The sequence below is a fragment of the Grus americana genome, chromosome 1 (assembly GCF_028858705.1).
Source record: "Grus americana isolate bGruAme1 chromosome 1, bGruAme1.mat, whole genome shotgun sequence".
Taxonomy (NCBI): domain Eukaryota; kingdom Metazoa; phylum Chordata; class Aves; order Gruiformes; family Gruidae; genus Grus; species Grus americana.
The window spans coordinates 208,762,248-208,782,517 of record NC_072852.1 but is presented as its reverse complement, the minus strand read 5'-3'; the positions used below and the strand labels follow the sequence as shown (position 1 = coordinate 208,782,517).

At 40.4% G+C, this 20,270-nt stretch overlaps 1 protein-coding gene across 1 annotated transcript in view; it reads left to right on the top strand.

Annotated features, from left to right (window-relative positions):
• The window catches only part of FAT3 (FAT atypical cadherin 3), a 425,084-nt gene that overhangs the window by 296,326 nt on the left and 108,488 nt on the right, over window positions 1–20,270 (top strand). Inside the window, exons 5-7 of the mRNA XM_054846690.1 lie at window positions 16,536–16,850; window positions 18,738–18,948; window positions 19,380–19,448. Of these exons, the coding sequence (XP_054702665.1) occupies window positions 16,536–16,850; window positions 18,738–18,948; window positions 19,380–19,448 (595 nt within the window). The remainder of the gene's footprint in view (window positions 1–16,535; window positions 16,851–18,737; window positions 18,949–19,379; window positions 19,449–20,270) is intronic.

Genomic DNA, 20,270 nt, shown 5'->3' with positions numbered 1-20,270 from the left:
GAGTCATACTGTCAATCTAGAGTCACATCTGGGTTTTTTCAGAGCTTCTTCCTCTGACTTTTTTATTATCTTTTTTTGTCTCCACCCTATTAATGCTCTTATTAGCCAGGGCCTCATAATTTCCAGCGTTGGTGATGTACTGAAAATGCTGCATTGCTCAAAGCTGCCCCCACCAGTCCAGGCACTTGGTTAGAACTTCTTCCTCGAATACCTTAAATACACAACATTTTCTTTGTGTCTTATCACATCCCTTACAGTCTTCTCACCATAGCCTGTAATATCTTTCAGTATTATGTACTTTCCTTCTTTATCTGTTCTTTCATATTCCCAGATCGCCACCCTGTCCCTCTGCCACATAATCCTTCACCATTCAGCTAGTGCAAAAAAGACATACTGGAAAGGGTAGGAAAATGTCACGCAAAAACATGGTAGTCTGAAAAAAATGTTTATTTTAAAAATAATTTGTTATGGCAAAAGTGCATCATTGTGTGAAGTGCGCTGAAATAAGATTGGAGTATTCGGCATAATTTGTAACATGACACAAATTAAAGCATTTACTAGACACCTAGAGAAAAGAAAACCTCTAATCAGGTTGAGAATCAGTTTAATAAGCATATTTGACACCTTTTTTCTCCCTAAATACATTGTCATGGAACATAAGAATCCTAATACTTTTCTTATCTGACTTCAGCTTGATGATAATCAGAGACCAAACAATTCTTTTGCTTTTAATGAAGATATGATTTAAACAGAAAAGTAGAAAGGCCTTGAAGCATCAAGTGCTATGAAATCTGCCCTCAAAAGCAGTAATTTTCTTTTTCCCAGCCTAACAAATTTCAGTTGTCAGGAAACAGATTAATCTCCTCATTCTGAAATGTAATATTGATGTTTGCTAATCTCTCACGATACAGAGACGTTGAAAATGTTATCATAGCAGTTCGAGAGTACATTTTATGTTTTGGCAAAAAACAATACTTTCTTTGGCAAGGAGTATTCTAAATATTCAAAAGCAAGGATTAGCATGAATAATTGAGAGCAAAAATGTCAGAATCCAGATAATTAATTATTTTTTCTCACATTCCCTGGGAAAGTAAAAAATACAAACATTACTAATAGCAGTCTGTCAATTTATGGCTTCAGCTTTTCTGAGGACCAGCATATTATCTTTAATCCAGATACCAACAAATAGCTTAATACTTTCTGTCATAACCTCAAATGTATTTGGTTTTCCCTGTGAATCTTGTTTCCTTTCACTATCCTTCCAAATAATTTTAAGGTGTTGTATAAATAAAAATGTGTTCTTAACCCTCAAGGCCAAACAGCTATTTTAAAGACTTAATTGAAAAAACCATGGAGAATTTAAACACATGGTTTTACATTGCCACACTTTAAAAAAAAAAAAAAAACCCACAACAAAAACACATGACCACAGTTTAAAAAACACTCAAAAAAAATCTAGAAAGTCATAAGCTTTAGACTACACATTTTAGCTAAGCAGAGATTATGCTTTATTATGTGATACATCAAAGTATGCTCAAATGGCACGGCCTCTGTTGACTGAGAGAGATGGGGAAGGCAATGAGACAAGTGCATTGCCTTGGTCTCAAAAGAAGACCGTAAGGTATAGCAGAAGGAATAAAAATATTAACTGACACGTAAGGTTCGCGTGCGTGTAACCCTTATCCTCCTCACCAAAACCCTGTTGTTGAAATGGACCTGTGCAAACCCACTCTGTGTAGCTTTGGCCATATGTTTGTGGGATTAAATTGAATACTAAAGCCCAGGTTTTCTCATTTTTTAATTGGTATTTACCAAGTGTATGCACAGTTAAGGATCTTTCACTATTTTTGTTGCAAACCGCTAGATACCACCTGAGTGGAGTCTTAACTGTAACATCTCAGCCAGGGAACAGCATTTTAAAAAGTAAAATGATATTTGCTTTAAATGCCTTCTCTTCAGGCATTTCATTCTCATGATATCCAACTCTCAGTGTGAAAGTATCGATGAAAAGCTGTGGCTTTTGTAATAAAAAGAAATCTGAAACGCACCAAAGATTTCGTTTTTCTGCAGCACTGGGAGGGTGCCTGGTGATGGATCACACCGGTGATGGGACGCCCAACTTCCAGTGAGCTGCTGAGCTCCCGAAAGAAATCCTTGCTGCTGCAGCACGGTGCGCAGCATGAGGCAGTCATTTATCCTGCTTCTTGACAGAGCAAATTACCCTGCTCAGAGCTGTGGGCTATTTTCAGCACCTCGTATAGTTCTTGCAGGGCTAATTTGGTGTCCCTTCCCTCTCCTCCACTCTGCAGCACAGACTGAGAGCTACCTCAGGACTTCCTAACTTGAGAAACCCCCCCCGGTTTCTCTGGGCGCGCAATACGCTCCGCTAGCCCTTGGATGCCTAAGCAGTAGTAGCTGAATAAATTACACATTCATGCTTTATTTTCTAAAGGTTATTGAGCACACATTCACCAGACTTACATAGCAAAACAGGAATTGCATCTTGAACTTCACTTGATTGACAAACTGACTTTGCCTCACTAAGTCCGTAAATAAGATTTAGATATTTTGTCAGATCAGTAATCCATGGATTAGACCCACTTTTAATACTGTCATTTCTAAAACTGGATGCACTTTTGGAGAACAAGCATATTTATATTTTGTATACAATTTCTCAAAGGAAGCAGCAGCAGCATCTATAGGTGGTGGTGGCCAGGGCGCCACATCGTGAGCGAGCATCTGCGATCCTGACCCCAGCATCTAACCATGGGGATTAGCTCACGGGGCTGACATGTCTGATGTCCCTGTGCCAAGGGATCACGCCTCCTGTACTGATCCTGACAGGATGCACTTGTGCTGCTCAAGAGCTGCCATAAATCAGGGGCTTTCTCACGGCTATTTCCAACAAAGTACCCAGCCCCTTTAACACCTCCTGAGACAATCTCAAAAGCAAAGCAGCTCCTAAAACTTTCCTTTTTCAATCTCTTTAGCTACAAAGCAACTCATTAGAAGGACTCCTTCTGCTTCCCCCCCTTTCTCTCCCTTCACCTAGTGAGGTCTAATTGGAGGCCCATAAAATGAATCCAGGAAAATTCTCCTTCTTCTCCCATATATCAGTCTTGCGCTACCAAATTGGGCATATTGTCTCATGCAGTGTTTTATTGTCCCCCAGATCACATTATCGGCGGGGCAATCTCACAAAGGTTAATAGCATTACTAGGTTGTCTCTCAGTCTGACATCCTTGCTCATCACTCTAAATCCAGTCGTTTTACCAGTGGCGTTAGACATCTCTACTGAAGTTAATTGGATGCTGCTTGCCGCTGACTTCAAACCCAACTCTATAAATTGTAACTACTTGTAGCTGATTGTCCCTGCTCTTAACTTTCATTTCACAACTGGGAAAAGTATGTGTGGGTTGATATACCTGGCTTTTCAACCACACTCTTTGACATTTGCAATCCAATTATCGGTCACCTTGGCCATTCGTTCAGTCCAACTGTCCTCCCGTTGGTATGCCATGTGTCAACACCTACTCCGTATACTGCCTCCATGGGAAAATAAACAGTAAATTATGAGCCTATATAAACCTGCTAAAGAGTTACTGTGACTCCATAAACCATGGAAGTGAAACTGAAGTGCTTTATGCAGTTGCTGGTATCCCAAGTTGGAATTGCTGCTCCGTATTTTTAGAATGTCCCAGCCAACTGAAGTCAGGCAAGATAAGTATCTCTTGAGAGCCTTCGTGTCCATACAGTGAGAACATGAACCTTAAGGGCTGTGCGTGGTAAGATTTTGATATTACAGTCTTGAATAAATGGTTGTCATCAGTCAAAAGCAGTAAATTTATATTAATCAGTTTTTATTAATTATGTCCTTTCCCCAGATGGAAAGTACACTTCCTAGGCTCTACTTACATTTCACTGACCCTTTGCACAGCAGTGAATGCCATCCTGTGGCTGCAAAAACCAAATGCATGTTAAAGACTAATTCTGCAGAAGAATCAAAGTGCTAAGAATATTTTAAAAGTTGCGATCTTTTAAAATTCCTCCTGCACTGCAGGAGTAGAATGTCATCTTTTTATTATTCAGACACATAAAGATCCTTTTCCAGGACTCCAGGCACTGTGTAATTAATTAATTATAATAGTATTAATTGGTTAATTAATATTAATAACCTGAACATTTTTAATGTGTTCTGAGTGTTACTCAGGGAAATTAACTTTTCGGGCCAGGAATTTTTTTTTTTTTTTTTTTTTTTGCAACACATTTGGAATGTTAAAACTTTGAGACAACGTTGTATCGTTACCCCTAAATGACCTTGTTCTTACACGCACACCTACTTATTTATGTCGGCAGTATGCTCTTGACACATTCTGAAAATTATTCATATACATCACTGTTCGCAGGATCACTGGCTATATGTGTAACAGACTAAACCAAGAGGGAAAAAAATCATCTTAAAGAATTGCACATGAAATTGCTGTTTCTTTAAAGTAAACAAAAAAAAAATCCCATATTTGCCTGGGTGTTAAAGTAAGATTCTTCCTATTAGTTATAATACATGCAGCAGCGGTGGGGCTGTGGTGGTACAACGGTTGGACTTGATGAGCTTAGAGGTCTTTTCCAACCTTAAAGATTCTATGATTCTCTGATTCTATGATCTTCTTTACCCTTTAGTTGAAGTCTTACAGCTTTCAGGTACTTCTTATGCAGCTGCAGCCCAGGGTTGGGCAAAAGCTGAACGAGAAGTAAAAACAAGCTGAAATGAGATTGTTGAGCTGTAGGTGCAACCCTGCTCTCACCAAAGTCAAGGGGAAAATTCTCCCTGATTTCCAAGTCAGAGGATTTCACAGCTGGCCAGGTCCTTCTCCACCAAGAGGATACTTGTAATTCTTTGGCTGCTCAGACAACATAAGCTTGGTTTAGCAGGGAAGCACTTCTCTTTAGACTTGCCCTGTGTGTCTTTAGCCAGGCAGCATGTGCTGCCATCCATGGTGTGGTTGGGGATGCTGAGGCTATGCAGGTGTTTGTGGAGGTTTGTAGACGTTCAGCAGAGCTGAAAAGAGAACTAAAATGACTACGTGAAAAAGAGGGTTACAGTGAACTGGTCCCTGAACGTACACGTAACTGTGTCAGTTTTACCTAGTGAAAAAAAGCAACGTTTCGCTATGTCAGATGAAACACAGAGTCCTAATGCACCCATCAGGGAAGGCGCTGATGGCTCTCATCCTTTATCACCAGAACAGTTACCTGAATTTCAGTTCCACGTCTTTTGTAGTAGACATAATACCCAAGCCTGTTTTCCGGGTTGAGTTTTCAAAGCTGGAAACTGAATTTGGAAAAGGTAAAAAAGCAGTCCAAGACTATGAGTTTTGCTTCAAAATCAGAATCTGCTTTTTTTCCCTACGTATAGGCCCATGCTGATTATCAACCAGCTTGTAAAATTGACCCCATGTCAACGTAAACTGGATAGTAGATATTTATAGGACACTTAGAATTGAAGACAAGTGGAGATTGAGATAATAAGGCCTGTCTGTGTTGCCTATTAGATGAAACTGTGATTAAGTACGGCCCAATTAATGCCTATTATCTGTCTAAAATTAATTTGTCACAGAAAGTTGTGAAGTAGGCACCAAGAAGTCAAGTAGAATTTTTTATTGCTAAAATCAAAGTGATTATTGACTTGATTTAATTTAACCTGGTCTGATAAAAACAGGATGATATTGTCGTTATAGAAAACTGCCTTGGGAAGAGCCCCAACAACCAACCTCCTTATTCATGTTTCTCTCCTTTATCTTATTTTACTTAATTTCCACACTGATTTCCTGAGTATTTTTATACTGCTTTGTATTATATTTTAGGATGTAGTCCTCACCTGACTAGGAAAATTATTTTATTCATACATGTATGAGTAATTGCTATCATATTGTCCTCTAAGTTGTTTAAAATTTTACTTTGCACCTCATTGCTAACCAAAGAAACTTCTATCAAAAACTCGAGTATCACAAAAACCTTATGTCTTCATTTTTTCCTTTTAAATTGATGAACACAGTCATAGCAATCTTGCAGAGTGACAGTTCACTAAAGCCAGATAAATTTCTGAGGCCTAAAAATGCCCATTTTTGCCATTTGCAAAGTTAGAATATCTCTACAGGATCAAAAATTGGGAACACACCGTACCCCTTAAAGGTCTGATTTTATATACTTTCTAAGTGGCTAAGAAATCCATTTTTTATTAATCAGGTTTTTAACTGGTAAGCTTTATTTTGAACATAAAACCGTAGAAGCTTCATTTTTTACCTTGAAAAAACTAAATTGCATTTAAATGTCAGAGACTACTCTTAAGGCTATCAGCTATAAAACTATCTGTGAAATGTTTTACATGTATGTGTGGATGGAGAACATTCATTATTTCTTGCTTACTATGAAAAAATAGTGTAAGATGGAAATTCGATGTTTTCAGCAATTATTGTTGTGACACAAAATCTTTTACCTTGAGATCACTGGTTCTGGCTTTGCTTACATATTGATCTAAGGCTTGTTGATAAGTGATGAATTCTATGGTAGGGATTTGGGATTTTTTTTGGAGGAGGGGCAAAGTAACATACTATCTGTAGTGAAATTGCAAAATTCATCACCAAAATTGTAGTTACACGATGCATTTTCCTTCAGTGGCCAAAACATCTTAAGAAATTTCCCCCTGCTCTGACTTGGGGACCTGCCATTCCTCTCCTTGTTTTGCTCTTTCACCGCCATCACTCGTTCACCATCTGCCTTTTAGGGGATTTCGTTTTCTTGCAGCAATTCATTTGAAACCCTGATTAGTTCAGTATCCCTGTTCGTAGCACAGATGCACAAACAGTTTATTGACGGGTGAAGGTGGCTGCAGACCGACGACAGGGGAAGAACAAATGGCTGGAGGAGGAGCTGGAGATGGGGCTGGACGCATCTTAATCTGCCTTTCTGCGGGAGACAAGGTGGTGTCATCCTCCGTTAGCACAACCACGTGCTGCTGCTTACAGCAACTTAAAAAAAAAAAAAGGTTTTGTCTTTCTTTTGAAAATACTTGGTTCTGTTTCATAAGACAGTGTAGAACTTGGATGCAGTGTGCCTATAAAGTAAGTAAGTTTAAGGAATTACAGTGTATATCTTTCATCTCATTGGTGGCCAAATAAATGTATTATCTCCTAAGTAATAACAATATTGTTTCAAGGCTGACCATCACAGAGCCTCAACTAAGGGTGTTTCATCCAACATCGGAAGGCACTGGCTGCCAGCATGACAAAAATTGTTTAGAAGTCAGTTTTAATATTATAGCTTAGGAGAAAAGAAGATATTTCCGTTGAGTATTGAAAGTTTTATTTGAAGTTATTGCTCTGTTGTAACAGAAGCTGCATGCCACAGTATTTCTAAGGGCATGCAGAGCAAGCGCCTTTGTACTATGTCTTCTCTTAGAGTAAGTTCCACAGCGTGTACCGCGTCAGCATGAGGCAGGGCTGCTGACTTACTGCAAAATAGATGGAGGGCTATTGCCACACACAGGAAATCACCAAACTGGAGAGTTTCTGCTAAAAGAGTCACTGTACCTTAATTTCCTATCAGTTTGATATATCTGGGGACCTATACTACAAACTGATACAGCTGCACAGTGGAGCACGGATGTAAAGTGTGTGTCGTTTTGCTGCTTGATTAATTAACTCCACGGTGACTAGTACTATAGCTTGATTAAATTTTGGCAATATATCAGCATATGTTTTTGAGCATAGCCTTTCTGCTGATAGTTAAAACATAACAAATTATTAATATCAGGAAAAAAATCTTGGAAGTATGGATAAAATCTTATGTCTTTATTAATAGCCAGAATAGTTTTCTCACTACTACACAATTACACATATTGACTGGTCTAGTAGTAAAAAGGAAGATTTGGGACATGTAACGATCTTCATAATTTTGAGGAGACTTTGAAGAAGGTGTTTGATTTCTACTTATAGTAGAGATAAAAATCAAGTGACTTTTGTGGGTAGAAAATGAAGGGTAGTTGAATATCTGAGAAAAGGGCAGTGCAGTGAGCTTCGAAGTTGATGCACACCTCTTCTGAAGCACAAAAACTGAGAGGTTCTGTATTTCCTGAGTGCTGAAGTAAGATTTTTGGAGAAGGGCATGTGGTGGGTTGACCCTGGCTGGGGGCCAGGTGCCCACCAGACCCCCTCTGTCACTGCCCTCATTCAATAGACAGGGGAGAAGAAGTACAACGAAAAGCTTGTGGGTTGAGATAAGGACAGGGAGAGATCACTCACTAATTGTCGTCATGAGCAAAACAGACCGAACTTAGAGAGGGAATTCATCTAATTTATTACTAAGCAAAACAGAGTAGAGGAATGAGAAATAAAATCAAATCTTAAAACACCTCCCCCCACCCCTCCCATCTTCCCGGGCTCAACTTCACTCCCGGCTTCAACCTTCCCCCCCCCTCAGCGGTACAGGAGGACAGGGAATGGGGGTTACGGTCAGTTCAGCACACGGTGTTTCTGCCGCTTCTTCATCCCCTGCTCCAACATGGAGTCCCTCTCACGGGAGACAGTCCTTCACGAACTTCTCCAACGTGAGTCTCTCCCATGGGCTACAGTCCTTCATGAACTGGTCCAGAGTGGGCCTCTCCCACGGGGTGCAGACCTTCAGGAGCAAACTGCTCCAGCATGGGATCCCCCACAGGGTCACAAGTCCTGCCAGCAAACCTGCTCCAGCATGAGCTCCTCTCTCCACGGGTCCACCGGTCCAGCCAGGAGCTTGCTCCAGCGTGGGCTTCCCATGGGCCACAGCCTCCTTCAGGTGCCTCCACCTGCTCCAGCATGGGGTCCTCCATGGGCTGCAGGTGGAATCTCTACACCCCCTCATCTTTCCTCCATGGGCTGCAGGGGGACAGCCTGCTTCACCATGGTCTTCACCATGGGCTGCAGGGGAATCTCTGCTCTGGTGTCTGGAGCACCTCCTGCCCCTCCATCTGCACTGACCTTGGTGTCTGCAGAGTTGTTCCTCTCACATCTTCTCACTCCTCTCTCCAGCTGCAAAAGCTCTCTCTGACTGTTTTTTTTCCTTCTTAAATATCACAGAGGCGCTGATGGGCTTGGCCTTGGCCAGCGGCGGGCCCGTCTTGGAGCCAGCTGGCATTGGCTCTATCAGACACAGGGGGAGCTTCTAGCAGCTTCTCACAGAAGCCACCCCTGTAGCCCCCCCCCCCAGCTACCAAAACCTTGCCACACAAACCCAACACAGGGCGTTATCTGCAGAGGTAGATCTGATATAGGTGAATTTATCAACAGTTGATCGCAGGTGTTTCTTGTCATGAGAAAAGCAAAATCTACAAATGGCTGAAGTAGATATTCAGGTATGGATGGAATTACAATTGACATAGAGATTACTCCTAACATTAAACTGCCTAAATATCTTAATTTGCAAGCTTTATGTTATTTAAAGCTGCTTTAAGTGAAATATTCTCAGATTTGACAACTCCTCATCTTCTGTTCACTAAACTCTTTGATTGTAATCTTCACTATCAGCAGGAGCTAAACACCTTCTTCAAAGTTTACTGTGAAGATCAATACGCAACTTTTATCTTCTTTCTCATTTAGAGGCTATGGGGGTGGTTGTAATTCTGTTTAGTAATAGGTTGTTCTTAAAGAGGTTCCATGTGCCTATAAAAATTATTTTTAAGCAATCGCATATCAGTCTTTATCTTGGTTGTAAGGTGTTAGTCTGAAAGTCGTTAAATGTCCTTGGATACAGATATTATCAGAGGACTATTCGGGGTGTATTCTTCTGCTTTCCAAATTTTTCTTCATTATATGCTGGGGTAGTGAGATTCTTTATTGTAGCCACATGAACAAAGAAAGGAAGTTCTTGATGTATTCAAAAGACCTTTACAGTTGTTATTTGGAGACTGAGGATGATGTTCCTGCTATGATCATCTCAAATTTTCCAATCCTCTAGTTACAAACTTTGCAAACTGCTTAACATGGGATATGATACCTGCAGAGTTTCAGGCACCACTTCTGATGGTGCCATTATCACCTTGAAGGTCAGGAAAAGCCCCAGCTGAGCAATGCTTTTTCTTACCAGATGATTTCTGCTGAATCATAAGTGATTACACACTACTGTTAGGCAGTAGAAGTGAAGATTTTTTGTGTTTAACTCCACCAGTGCGCATAGGAGGCACGTTTGGAGTTCTGGAAAGTGATCGGCTTAGGGTCCCTTCTGGGCCTGTTTTATCTACAGTTTGTCAAAAGCAAAATTATATGAGCTTGACACACCTGAGGACTATAGTTGTCTTTTTACTTAGTGAAAAGAAGGGGAAGATACTTTCTGAGATTGCCTAAAGGAGTTTCTTTTAACATAGGACAGGCTGCTCTGTTGTCCTGAGAATTTCATGGAGTAACGGTTGGGTCTGCACAGATCTTAGCATGTATCAGTTCAAGAACATTATCAATACAGCCTGGTGCACAAAGCTTGCCAGAACCTCCAAACTCTAATGGACTTTAAAAGCAATGCTCGTGGAAAATTATTATTTTTCTTTTAGAGAGTCACTGTCAAGAGCTATGCAGATCCTTCCTTCTATTGCTACAAAAGCTAAAATACAAACCTTAAGTTTCTTTTCAGAGTTTACGACTCCTGTTTACTGTTTCAATTTTCAAAAATCTCGTAGAATAAAGTGTGTCACAGAATAAATGTAGTAGTAGCAGAAGTATTTCTGGACCTTTAAGTTACCCATTCTGATGTTTCACTCTGCCAGGTCATTTGGTTACCATCTACTGCTCTCAGTACTGTGAGTGTGACAAAACTTAAGATTTGAAGCCTCTAAGCCTTTCTTCAGTACGCTCTTCTAATATTTAGGTTTGCAGATACTGCAGGGAGCATTTAACTCCAAATGAAAAAGCCTGCCTTCCTTCCTTCCTGTCTTTTGGCAATACAGCATTGAAATTACCTGATGTCATCGTTAATTCTCAAATGGTTTAACAGACCATTATGCATCATTTTCCAGCTTGAATATGGCTGGAAGCCATTGACTTACCTAATCAGCCACCTAGAGTGTTTGTGTCAGTAATAATCTGTATTTAAAATGTACTCTAAATTATTTATTTCTTATAGCTGGCCAAAGTGAATGTATTAATTTTTTTATGATTGAAAACAAGAGTTCCCAAATTAGCACATTGTAAAGGAAATAAGGAAAGAGGGATCATATTGATACGATTGGCAGTCTTTCCTACAAGAAGTGTTTGAGTAATTTGCCTTTTGGGATAGCACTGCATTCTATTAGGATAAGTGAAATAAGCAGCTGCCCACTTTTTTCCACAATTGCCAAATAAAGGATTAGAACGAGAAGGCATCTAGTTTACTACAGCTAACTCAGGATTTACTTTGAACTGGGAAAAAAAAAAAAGTACCTTTTTTTTTCTCTCCCGTCTATCCTTGAGTTATGCTGCCTCCACTTTGTAGCAATAATCTGACATGTAGTTCAGTAATATAGTGCATTTCAGAAAAATATTTCCTTGTAAGAATTTAGCTGCGAATTCGGTCTCTCTCTGAAGTAGGCAGAGATAGTAATTCAGTGTATTTGACTTTAAAGTTCCATTCATCCTTCAATGAGCTCTCCTTTATAATCTTTTATTTCTCTTACTTGGGCTGAATTCCAGAGGCGCTTACAATAGGTATTGCAGCTCGTTTGCGCATTGGCAGAAGAAACAAACCCATTAGTCACTAACAGCAGGGGTATGCCTCAGCTCTCAGGCTCCCTTTGATCATTTTTCTGTCTCCAGTAACTCAACCAGATTCTCTTTTCTAAAGTTTTCTGAAGCAAAATTGGCTTTTGTGGTTGGGGGAAGGGAGAGACTTCTACCTGAAGCCTTCGTTACGCGCGCTCCTCAGATGAGACGCAGGCATCTCGGCTCACTCTTTCTGCATTAAGCAGTATCACGCGAATGAAAATAAACAAGCAAGTATGACATCTTCAGCATTTTGCAATGCTAATGACAGTAATGTGGCAGTTCCTCTTAACTTAAAAATTGGGTAGGCTGAGTACTTCCTCCTGCCAAAGCATGATATGGAAGAAGATTCTCGTTCTTCTCGAGGCTTGATAATTCACATTAAACACCTGCTGATTGTCTTGTTACACTTGTTGAAGTAAGATCCCTGCTAGCTACTCTCTCCAACTGAGTTAATAATTATCTTGGAAGTCATGAGCTTTTGTTAATGAGACTCAATATTGTACTTTTAATTCAGGAGGGTGGTCCTCACAGTTGCATTCGTATTCTGAAAAAATTCAAGAGCTAATCCTTCTTCAGTTAAGTGTCACAGTCCAATTCATAGGAGTGATTGTCTCAAGGTAAAATTATTTTTCTCACCAGCACTGAGGTCCGCTGGACTGACACTGTGTTTTAGCCAATACTTGCACAGTAGAAGTCTCCTCCATGCCTTCTCCATGGTCATAAAAAGAAAAAAAAAATCGCATCTAACATTCCAGCTGTTGTATGTTAACAATTAGTGTTGACCTTGTTTTTCACTGAGAAGGTCCACTGCTATGGAAATCTCTTTGTAGTTGGTCTGTGGGCTTGAACACAGACATGAATATGACAGAGTATGGTTCAGTAAAGTCATAAACATTAAAACCAATGGGTGAATGCAGATACCTGACAGAGTATTCTTCATTTTATGAAGAAAACTGTAGTGGAACTGTCTGTAGGTTGTGGGAAAACAGCAGTGATGCTTAGGAGTTTACCATGAATGTGGTATATAAAGTTCATATGATTCTTGCTGTCTGATGCTATCAGACCCCATTAAAAATGTCATCATATTCCTTTTAAGATACTCCACCCTTGGTGGCTGCACCCATCTCAGGTTGCAAATGGGTAAGAAGCAGTGTGTCTGCACCCGTTGGTGCCTGGACACCAGACTCAGCACAAAGACCGGAGAAGGTGTTCAGCATTTAGGAAGGCACATGCTGACCAAGCAGCCATTCCTCATCTCCTCTGGGAAAGCTTTAATTCTGGTCCTCACCATTTCCCCCTCTTGATTACTGTGAGATTCACCTCTTGTTGGGTTTTTGATGGCACATCTTTACAAGCGTATTTTGAGACAGTCTGTCATTCATCTATATCACCTTTCTTCTCTGTTTTTTTTTCCCTACCATGCCATCTGCACGTCTCTAAACAAAAGGACCTCACTGGTCCTGAATTACAGCTTCTCTCCTGGCAAGCTCTCCTGTGCCTTGCACATCTGCCTTTCACATTTCCAGAGATACCAGCTGTGAATTAGCTTTTGTATCTTTGTCCTACAAACGTCCCAACCCCCCTCCCCTCCCTGGTTACTTTTCACTGTAATTTCCAGCTGTTTAAGGATTTTGCTGAAAACTGTGGTAATGCTTGAATCAAAATTGCCTTGGTTAGAGGGGCCCCTAAGTGCTGGTGTGATACAATATTCTGATGGAAACGGTGTGCTGAACGACCTCTCTGGTCCTCCCCATTTTTGTCTGGGAACAATTTTGAACTGGCAGCAATTTATTACTTTTTTTAATGTGTTGTCGTGGAATTTTTTTTTTTCTGTAGGGGCAGAGCAAATTTTTGCAGGTCTTTTACCCTGTTTATAGCTGGAACCTGAAAAAGCCCAGGCTGGGGTCTGGCTGATGGAGCAGAAAAGAGGGGTCAGCCAGGGCGTGTATTTACAGTTAGGGAAATAATCACATCGCTGGTGTGAGGGCGGCTTAATTAATTAATTTACATGCCTGCAAAGAGAGAGCTTCAACTCACACTTCAGCTCCCGTGTCTGGCACTCAGAGCTTTTCGAGCGGAGCTGGAGCCTGTCATTTTGAAAAGTTTTGAGTGTCACCCAGAGAAAAAGGCTTAGCTGGTACGTAACATTTTCCTCTCTGGGGATGTAAAGTTTTAGACAAAGTAGAATTGACTAACTTCAGGCCTTCTATGTTAATTTCTGTTAATTAGCTGACATTTCGTGTTATAGCCGTTACTATTTTCAATTAGCTGTCAGCAAATATTTTCAGTGCAACTTTTCTGTTATCAAATGGATTTCCCACAAGTTTGGACTTACAAAAACAAACATGTATTTACTGCCACATCACCACGACAGTCAGGATTTCAGCAGTAACCTAACAAACTGTGAGACTGTGTAGTGGTAAGGCAGGAGAACAGCTTAGCTTCTTGAGCAGACTCTTGACTTAAGTAGGCTTGTCATCATAGTCACTTGACTCTTTATACCACTGTGGTTTGCAGAGATTATATTATCATTATTAGTTGTAAACCTTTTATCTCCTCCCCACACCTTTTTCATAGATGACTGCTAGCAGGTTGAAGAAAACGTCTTTTTTTTTTGTGAAAGCTGAGCGATGTTCTATTCAGAAAACAAGAGTTTCCTGAACCTAGCTAGTACTTTCTATGCATTTAGAAATTTACCCCCAAAAAAACATTTTGTTGGTATTTTTGACCAGTGTTTAAATAAGTGTATATCATCTCTGTTTCTGTATACTACAGTCTGTACCGTCTGGCATCATTGATTATTTTATCTGTGGAGTCAGCAGAAATCCTGAAAAAGGTTTTTCTTTGTTAACCTGTGTTCTTGCCGAGACCTTAGCCAGTTTAACCGGAGCAGAACAGAAATAAAGGGGATCAGCCTCTAAGTGGGACAAAAGTTATTTATTGCTGAAAGTCCATAATAGGAGAATTGGCAGAATTGGCTTTTTGTTTGCTGCAGAAGCTCTGAAGTTCTCCCGGAGCGGTGAAGTGGAGAGGCTGAGGTCCCCGGCGGTGTTGCTCTCACCGGGTGGAAAGGCAGATTCGCAGCCATGTGTGCAGCCTTTCGGCGTTATAAATGCTATTTTGGAAAGTGTAGCGAGTGGGAACTGGATGGCTGAGTATACTGGTAATGAGCTGCGGGTCCTCTCCCCGCACACCCTCGCCGGTGACTGACAGATGGCACGTTGGTGGCATTGCAGCACGGGGATGGTCCCCGTCCGGCTCTCAGCAGCCATCCATCCCCGTCACGAGGCAGTGATCCCAGCAAGTGCCAATTGTCAACCCTGGTGACAGTCTATGTGTCGTTGGGAGGACAGGCTCCACTCTCCAAATGAGTTATGGGCTGATTTGGGGGGATTTTACGTTGCCACTATGTACTGCCATACCATTTATTTTTCTGTAAATAAGGGGTTTTGGTCCCTAAGGCTGTCAGTCTGCTTCCTTCACCCACATCAGCTTTTAAAAGTACAGTTAAATACAGGAAATGGAAAAGGTCGTTTACCTTTCTTATAGAAAATGCTGTGGCTTTTCTGCAGATCTCAGTACTAAATCAGGGTTACCTTAAGTTTAGACTTCTTGTCACAAAGAGGGGACAATGGCCAGGGATATTATTGCCAGAAAATTATGCTTTGCCTAAGGATTGGACATCAGGACTGTATGATTTGCAAGGGAACGCAGAAACATTTAAGGAAAAATAAAGCATGGAGGAGTTCACCAGCAAAGCAATCAATGCGCAATGATTGGTGTGAGCAGGGAAGGGTGTGTAATACCTTAGCTCATTATCATCAAAAATTGCTGCTGTAGGAATTGGTGTGGTAGCATGTGTAGCTGAAAGCGAAATTTGAACTTCTTTCATGCAAACAGAAGTAACTTTCTGCCTTATTTCTTTCTCTTTAAAAAATGCAATCGAAATATTGAGGGAGAAGTTTGAAACATATTGATTACATTTTGAAGGCATATTATTAAATCTCTTGAGTGCTTGTTGATCTTGGATTATTTCATTTTCACAGTGTTTCAGACTGAAAATTATTAGTAATTCTGTTTAAGTTTCAGCTAAATTACTAATTAACTTCTGTCTCAAAGATTTTATTTCTTACGTGTTTCTGGCAGCACAGTGTGCTCTTTACACAATGCAGCAGAATTTTTTTGCTACCTGCCTCTCTCTGCCCCTTACAATCATATAACGCAGTTTTGGAATTAATGAGCTGTCAAATCTCAGGTAATGAATGAAAAGAACTGACAGAAATTCTTTTGTTGTTTAAGAAATTCCAAATAATTAATAGGAAAAAAGTGACAGAGATTCTTTTAGAGTTTAAGAAGAAATGCATCTTTCAAATTCATCGTGTGACTGAAGAAATTTTAAAATATGTTTGCAAAAAAGAAAGGATTCTGCTTAATGGGTTAATTCCAGTTCTCTCTTCTGAGATAAACTTGCAGAATTTGAGATAAAAGGATTTGATGTTTTGAGAAATAGATTCCTAATCCTCAGGTTCCCCATTCCAGGTTCATCTCAAATGTAAGAAAAATCTTCCTGATCCCTTTATTTGCCGTTGTGGGCATATTCGAGTTAGGCACTAGCATTGTTGTAGTGAGCATGTCTTGTGTACAGAGAAGACTATGTAAACTGCAGGTTAGGTTTGGGGAGGGAAGGGTGTTTCCTTATGTTTTATGGTTTTTTCCAATTTATGAAGTCCCGCTGTACCCATTCAGAATAACACCTCCACTGCTGTTGTTTTTCAGGTTACTGTCTCAGATGGGGGCTCCTCTCCCAAGCAGTCCTCCGTTTGGGTGGTGGTCCAGGTTCTGGATGAGAATGATAACAAACCTCAGTTTCCAGAGAAAGTCTATCAGATCAAGCTGCCAGAGAGGGACCGTAAGAAAAGAGGGGAGCCGATCTACAGAGCTTTTGCTTTTGACAAAGACGAAGGTCCTAATGCAGAAATCTCCTACAGCATTGTGGATGGAAATGATGACGGGAAATTTTTTATAGATCCCAAAACAGGGATGGTTTCTTCCAGAAAGCAGTTCACAGCAGGGAGTTATGACATCTTAACAGTAAGTGCTCTTCCATTGGCATATGAACCCCTGTGGTTTAGAAACAGGCCCACTTGTATAAAGAGTGATATACGACTGTGTTTAAAGTATGACCTGTATGTAAGATCTGACTGTATTAAGAAATCTAGTATTCACATACAACTATGACGAAAAAATTGAGTCTGAGAGACCTTTCATGCTATTGCATGTAGTGAACTCTTCTCAGATGTTCAGTCAACTTGCACATTGTTGGTGCAAGTCATTGCCTTGAATACCAAGGGCTTCACTGCTCACAAAGTTGAACTGGGCAGATACCACTATGAATGATTAGTCACCTTTTGTGTGGACACAACTGCTTGCCCTCATGGAAAAGTCCTCACACTGTCCACGTTAGGGGGCTTCAGGGAAGACGAGTGCTGTGTACAATATGTTGTAGTACCCTTCTCACCACATTTAAGAATGGCAGCAATTTCAGTTAAAAGAAATCTCAAAATACTTCTGCCAGAATTCAAACCATGTATGGTTTGACCAAGGTCAAAAAATAAAGAATAAAAGATGGTGGTGTTGATGTAAAGCAATATAAGACTTGAATGTGCACTCTTCATCTATAGCAATAAGGCCATAAGTTGTAGTTAAGGAGTTGACAGAAACGTCAGAGGTCCATGCTCTGGCCTGTAGTAAAGGTAGCAATGTCGCTTCCAGTAATGGGTCTCTGTTGGGATACCTTCATAGGGTTGAAAACTGACAGGAAAATGAATAAATATCAAAATACTGAGAAATACCTAGTAATCAGTGTAGAGCACCCTTTGGGTGAGTGATTGCCTTTCCCTGTGCGGAGCTGGAAGTCACGTCTGGGATCTGGCCCTTATTATAATGCAACAGCTGAAGGTTTTCTACCTTGAAACTGCTCAGCATCTTTTCCCTAAGGGCCTGCCCGCCTTGAATGGAGTGTTAGCACCAAACCCACTTAACACATTTCCAGAGAAAGAAGTAAGGTATGGTATTTCAGGAAAATATTTCCCATTTAAACCACCATAGTAACAGCATATTTACACCAGTGGTCCTATATAGCCAGAAACATTTCCTTTAGTTTTAAAAGAAAAACCCTTTGATTGGCATTGGTGTTGTCCACCAAAGCACCCATTTTGTAACCTACTTTCTCTCTTTCCTTATACCCAGTGTTTATTGCTGCTCATCTTGTCTTTTCTGTGCTAAAACCATAAAGCATGCCAGGAAAATAGCAAGTCTAACCATCCCTCTAGAGGACATTATAATAAAAAGAATTAGCACCAAGCTGGGCAACTCTTAATGAACACAACAGAGATGAGAAAGCAAGGAAAATAAATATGGCAAAAATTTAAATTGTATTTGTTTTGGAGAATGGAGGAAATGATCTGAAACTTATTTAACTCAATTAAAGAGCCTCAAGAAGGCAATGTAAGGAATATCAATCTTATCTGCAATACAGCTGCCATTTAAAAGCAATCAAACATGGTGTGGGTGAGCATGTGTCACAAGTGCACGACGTCCCACAGGGTCGTTATAAAGCTCCCAGTGTTGCTGCAAGAGGGAGCTGGGTGGAAGATGAAATCGGAGAGGGAAGCTGGTTCTGGAGAGGAGGATCCGTGTGGGGAGTGCTTGAATTGCATCTCCAGGAGGCCTCGCACCAGTATTTCTAAAACAAAACATTTCAGTTTGAAATCAGTCTTTTCAGTAAAAAGTCAAAGTGTAGTGGAAAAAAAATGAGAACCGAGAAAGAAGTGCTTATCTCCCTCTTTTTTCCGTGGGATTTTACATAGAGGATTAAAAAGGCCATTTTCCAAGCCAGAATAGTCATGCGATAGAATTAGGTCTGAACTGCCAAGCTGTGATGCTCAGTCTGAGTCCTCTTTTCTTTGTACCTGCCAGATAAAAGCAGTGGACAATGGCCGGCCCCAAAAATCTTCAACCGCACGCCTGCATATTGAGTGGATAAAAAAGCCTGCGCCCTCGCCCGTGCCCCTGACTTTCGATGAACCCTTTTACAACTTCACTGTCATGGAAAGCGATAAAGTGACAGAAATCGTTGGGGTGGTCTCTGTGCAGCCATCTAACATTCCTCTCTGGTTTGATATTGTCGGTAAGTTGGGAGGCAGTGGCGTACGGAGGAAGTTTCAGAAGCCAAGCATATGGGTGTGTGGTTTTGAGAGCAAGAAAACTAACCGTGAACTGTGCCCCCCCACCCCCCAGTTAAACCCACTTTCGTAATGCTGAAATGAAAATTCTATTTTAATATAGTGATAACAATAATAATAATATTCCTGCTTTTGTTATGACTCCTTAGCTAAGCTGAAAAAAGAGCGCTGTATGGCTGAATTGTTTTTTTCATACTATGTTATTTACTGCAATCTTAATGTTGTCTGTCATTTAAATTCTATTGTCATACTTTGCTAATCTCATTTCTAAATGTATTTATGGTACTTAGACTTGCTGTCCCTCATTTCTCTCTTTCTTCACCTTTTTTTCTGCATTCTGTTCTTTTTTTTCTGCTTCCGACTGCCCTGCTTCAAGGTGGCAAGCATGCTCGAGAGATGTTCTATATTCTACAGACAGCTTGTGGGCAGAACTGTTCAACAGAAGGTACCCTTAGTGCAAACACATTTGCTAAAATACAACTATCCAGGCTGCCTTTTATTTTTGCAAGTTCTTTGAGACAATTTATATTACAACTTTCATAAGTGCCTGTGACAGGATGCGATGCGACACATGGATGTGCTGCGTTTCTTTCTATGACAGCTTTTACCGTATTTGTGTCCAATTATTATCATTTTATTCACGGATTTTCCACAGTTTATCACAAATAATTAATTCAAACTTTTCACAGTCCAGTGCCATCCATTTAACTGTGAAACAGAATGGGATGCATCAACATATGGGTTACAAATGAAGCCACCAAAAGTATGTCTTGAATGCAAGCTGAAAAAGAGAAATGTGTTTTGATGTGAGATTTCAACCACAAAATTGCCTTACATAAAATTACTTATAAAAATAGGGAGGGGGAAATATCCTTAGCAAAGAGGAGGAGAAGCCATAGAAGTAGTGGTCTTAAAAACACAGGGAAATGCCACTAAGGATGTAGTTGCCCAAAAGACAGGGAGTAGAGGGTCTCACATGGTTGCAGTGGAGAAACAGGAGTCAATGTTCCTAAGAATTGTTTTCCTGCTTCTGCTGCTGATTCAGTTGTGTTATTTAAAATAAGTCATTTAACATCTCCAAAATGAGACTTTCCCCAGCAGCACAACGACCCTGCAAAGTTATTGCGCTCCTTAATAATTGCAGATACTTGTGCGTAACGTTTGTATGCCTTTGGATGTAAAACACTGTGTCTGCACCAAGAGGTGTTATTTAAATGAAGGGTTATAAAGCAAATACGGTATGAAAGATTAGAGAAACAATAAAGCC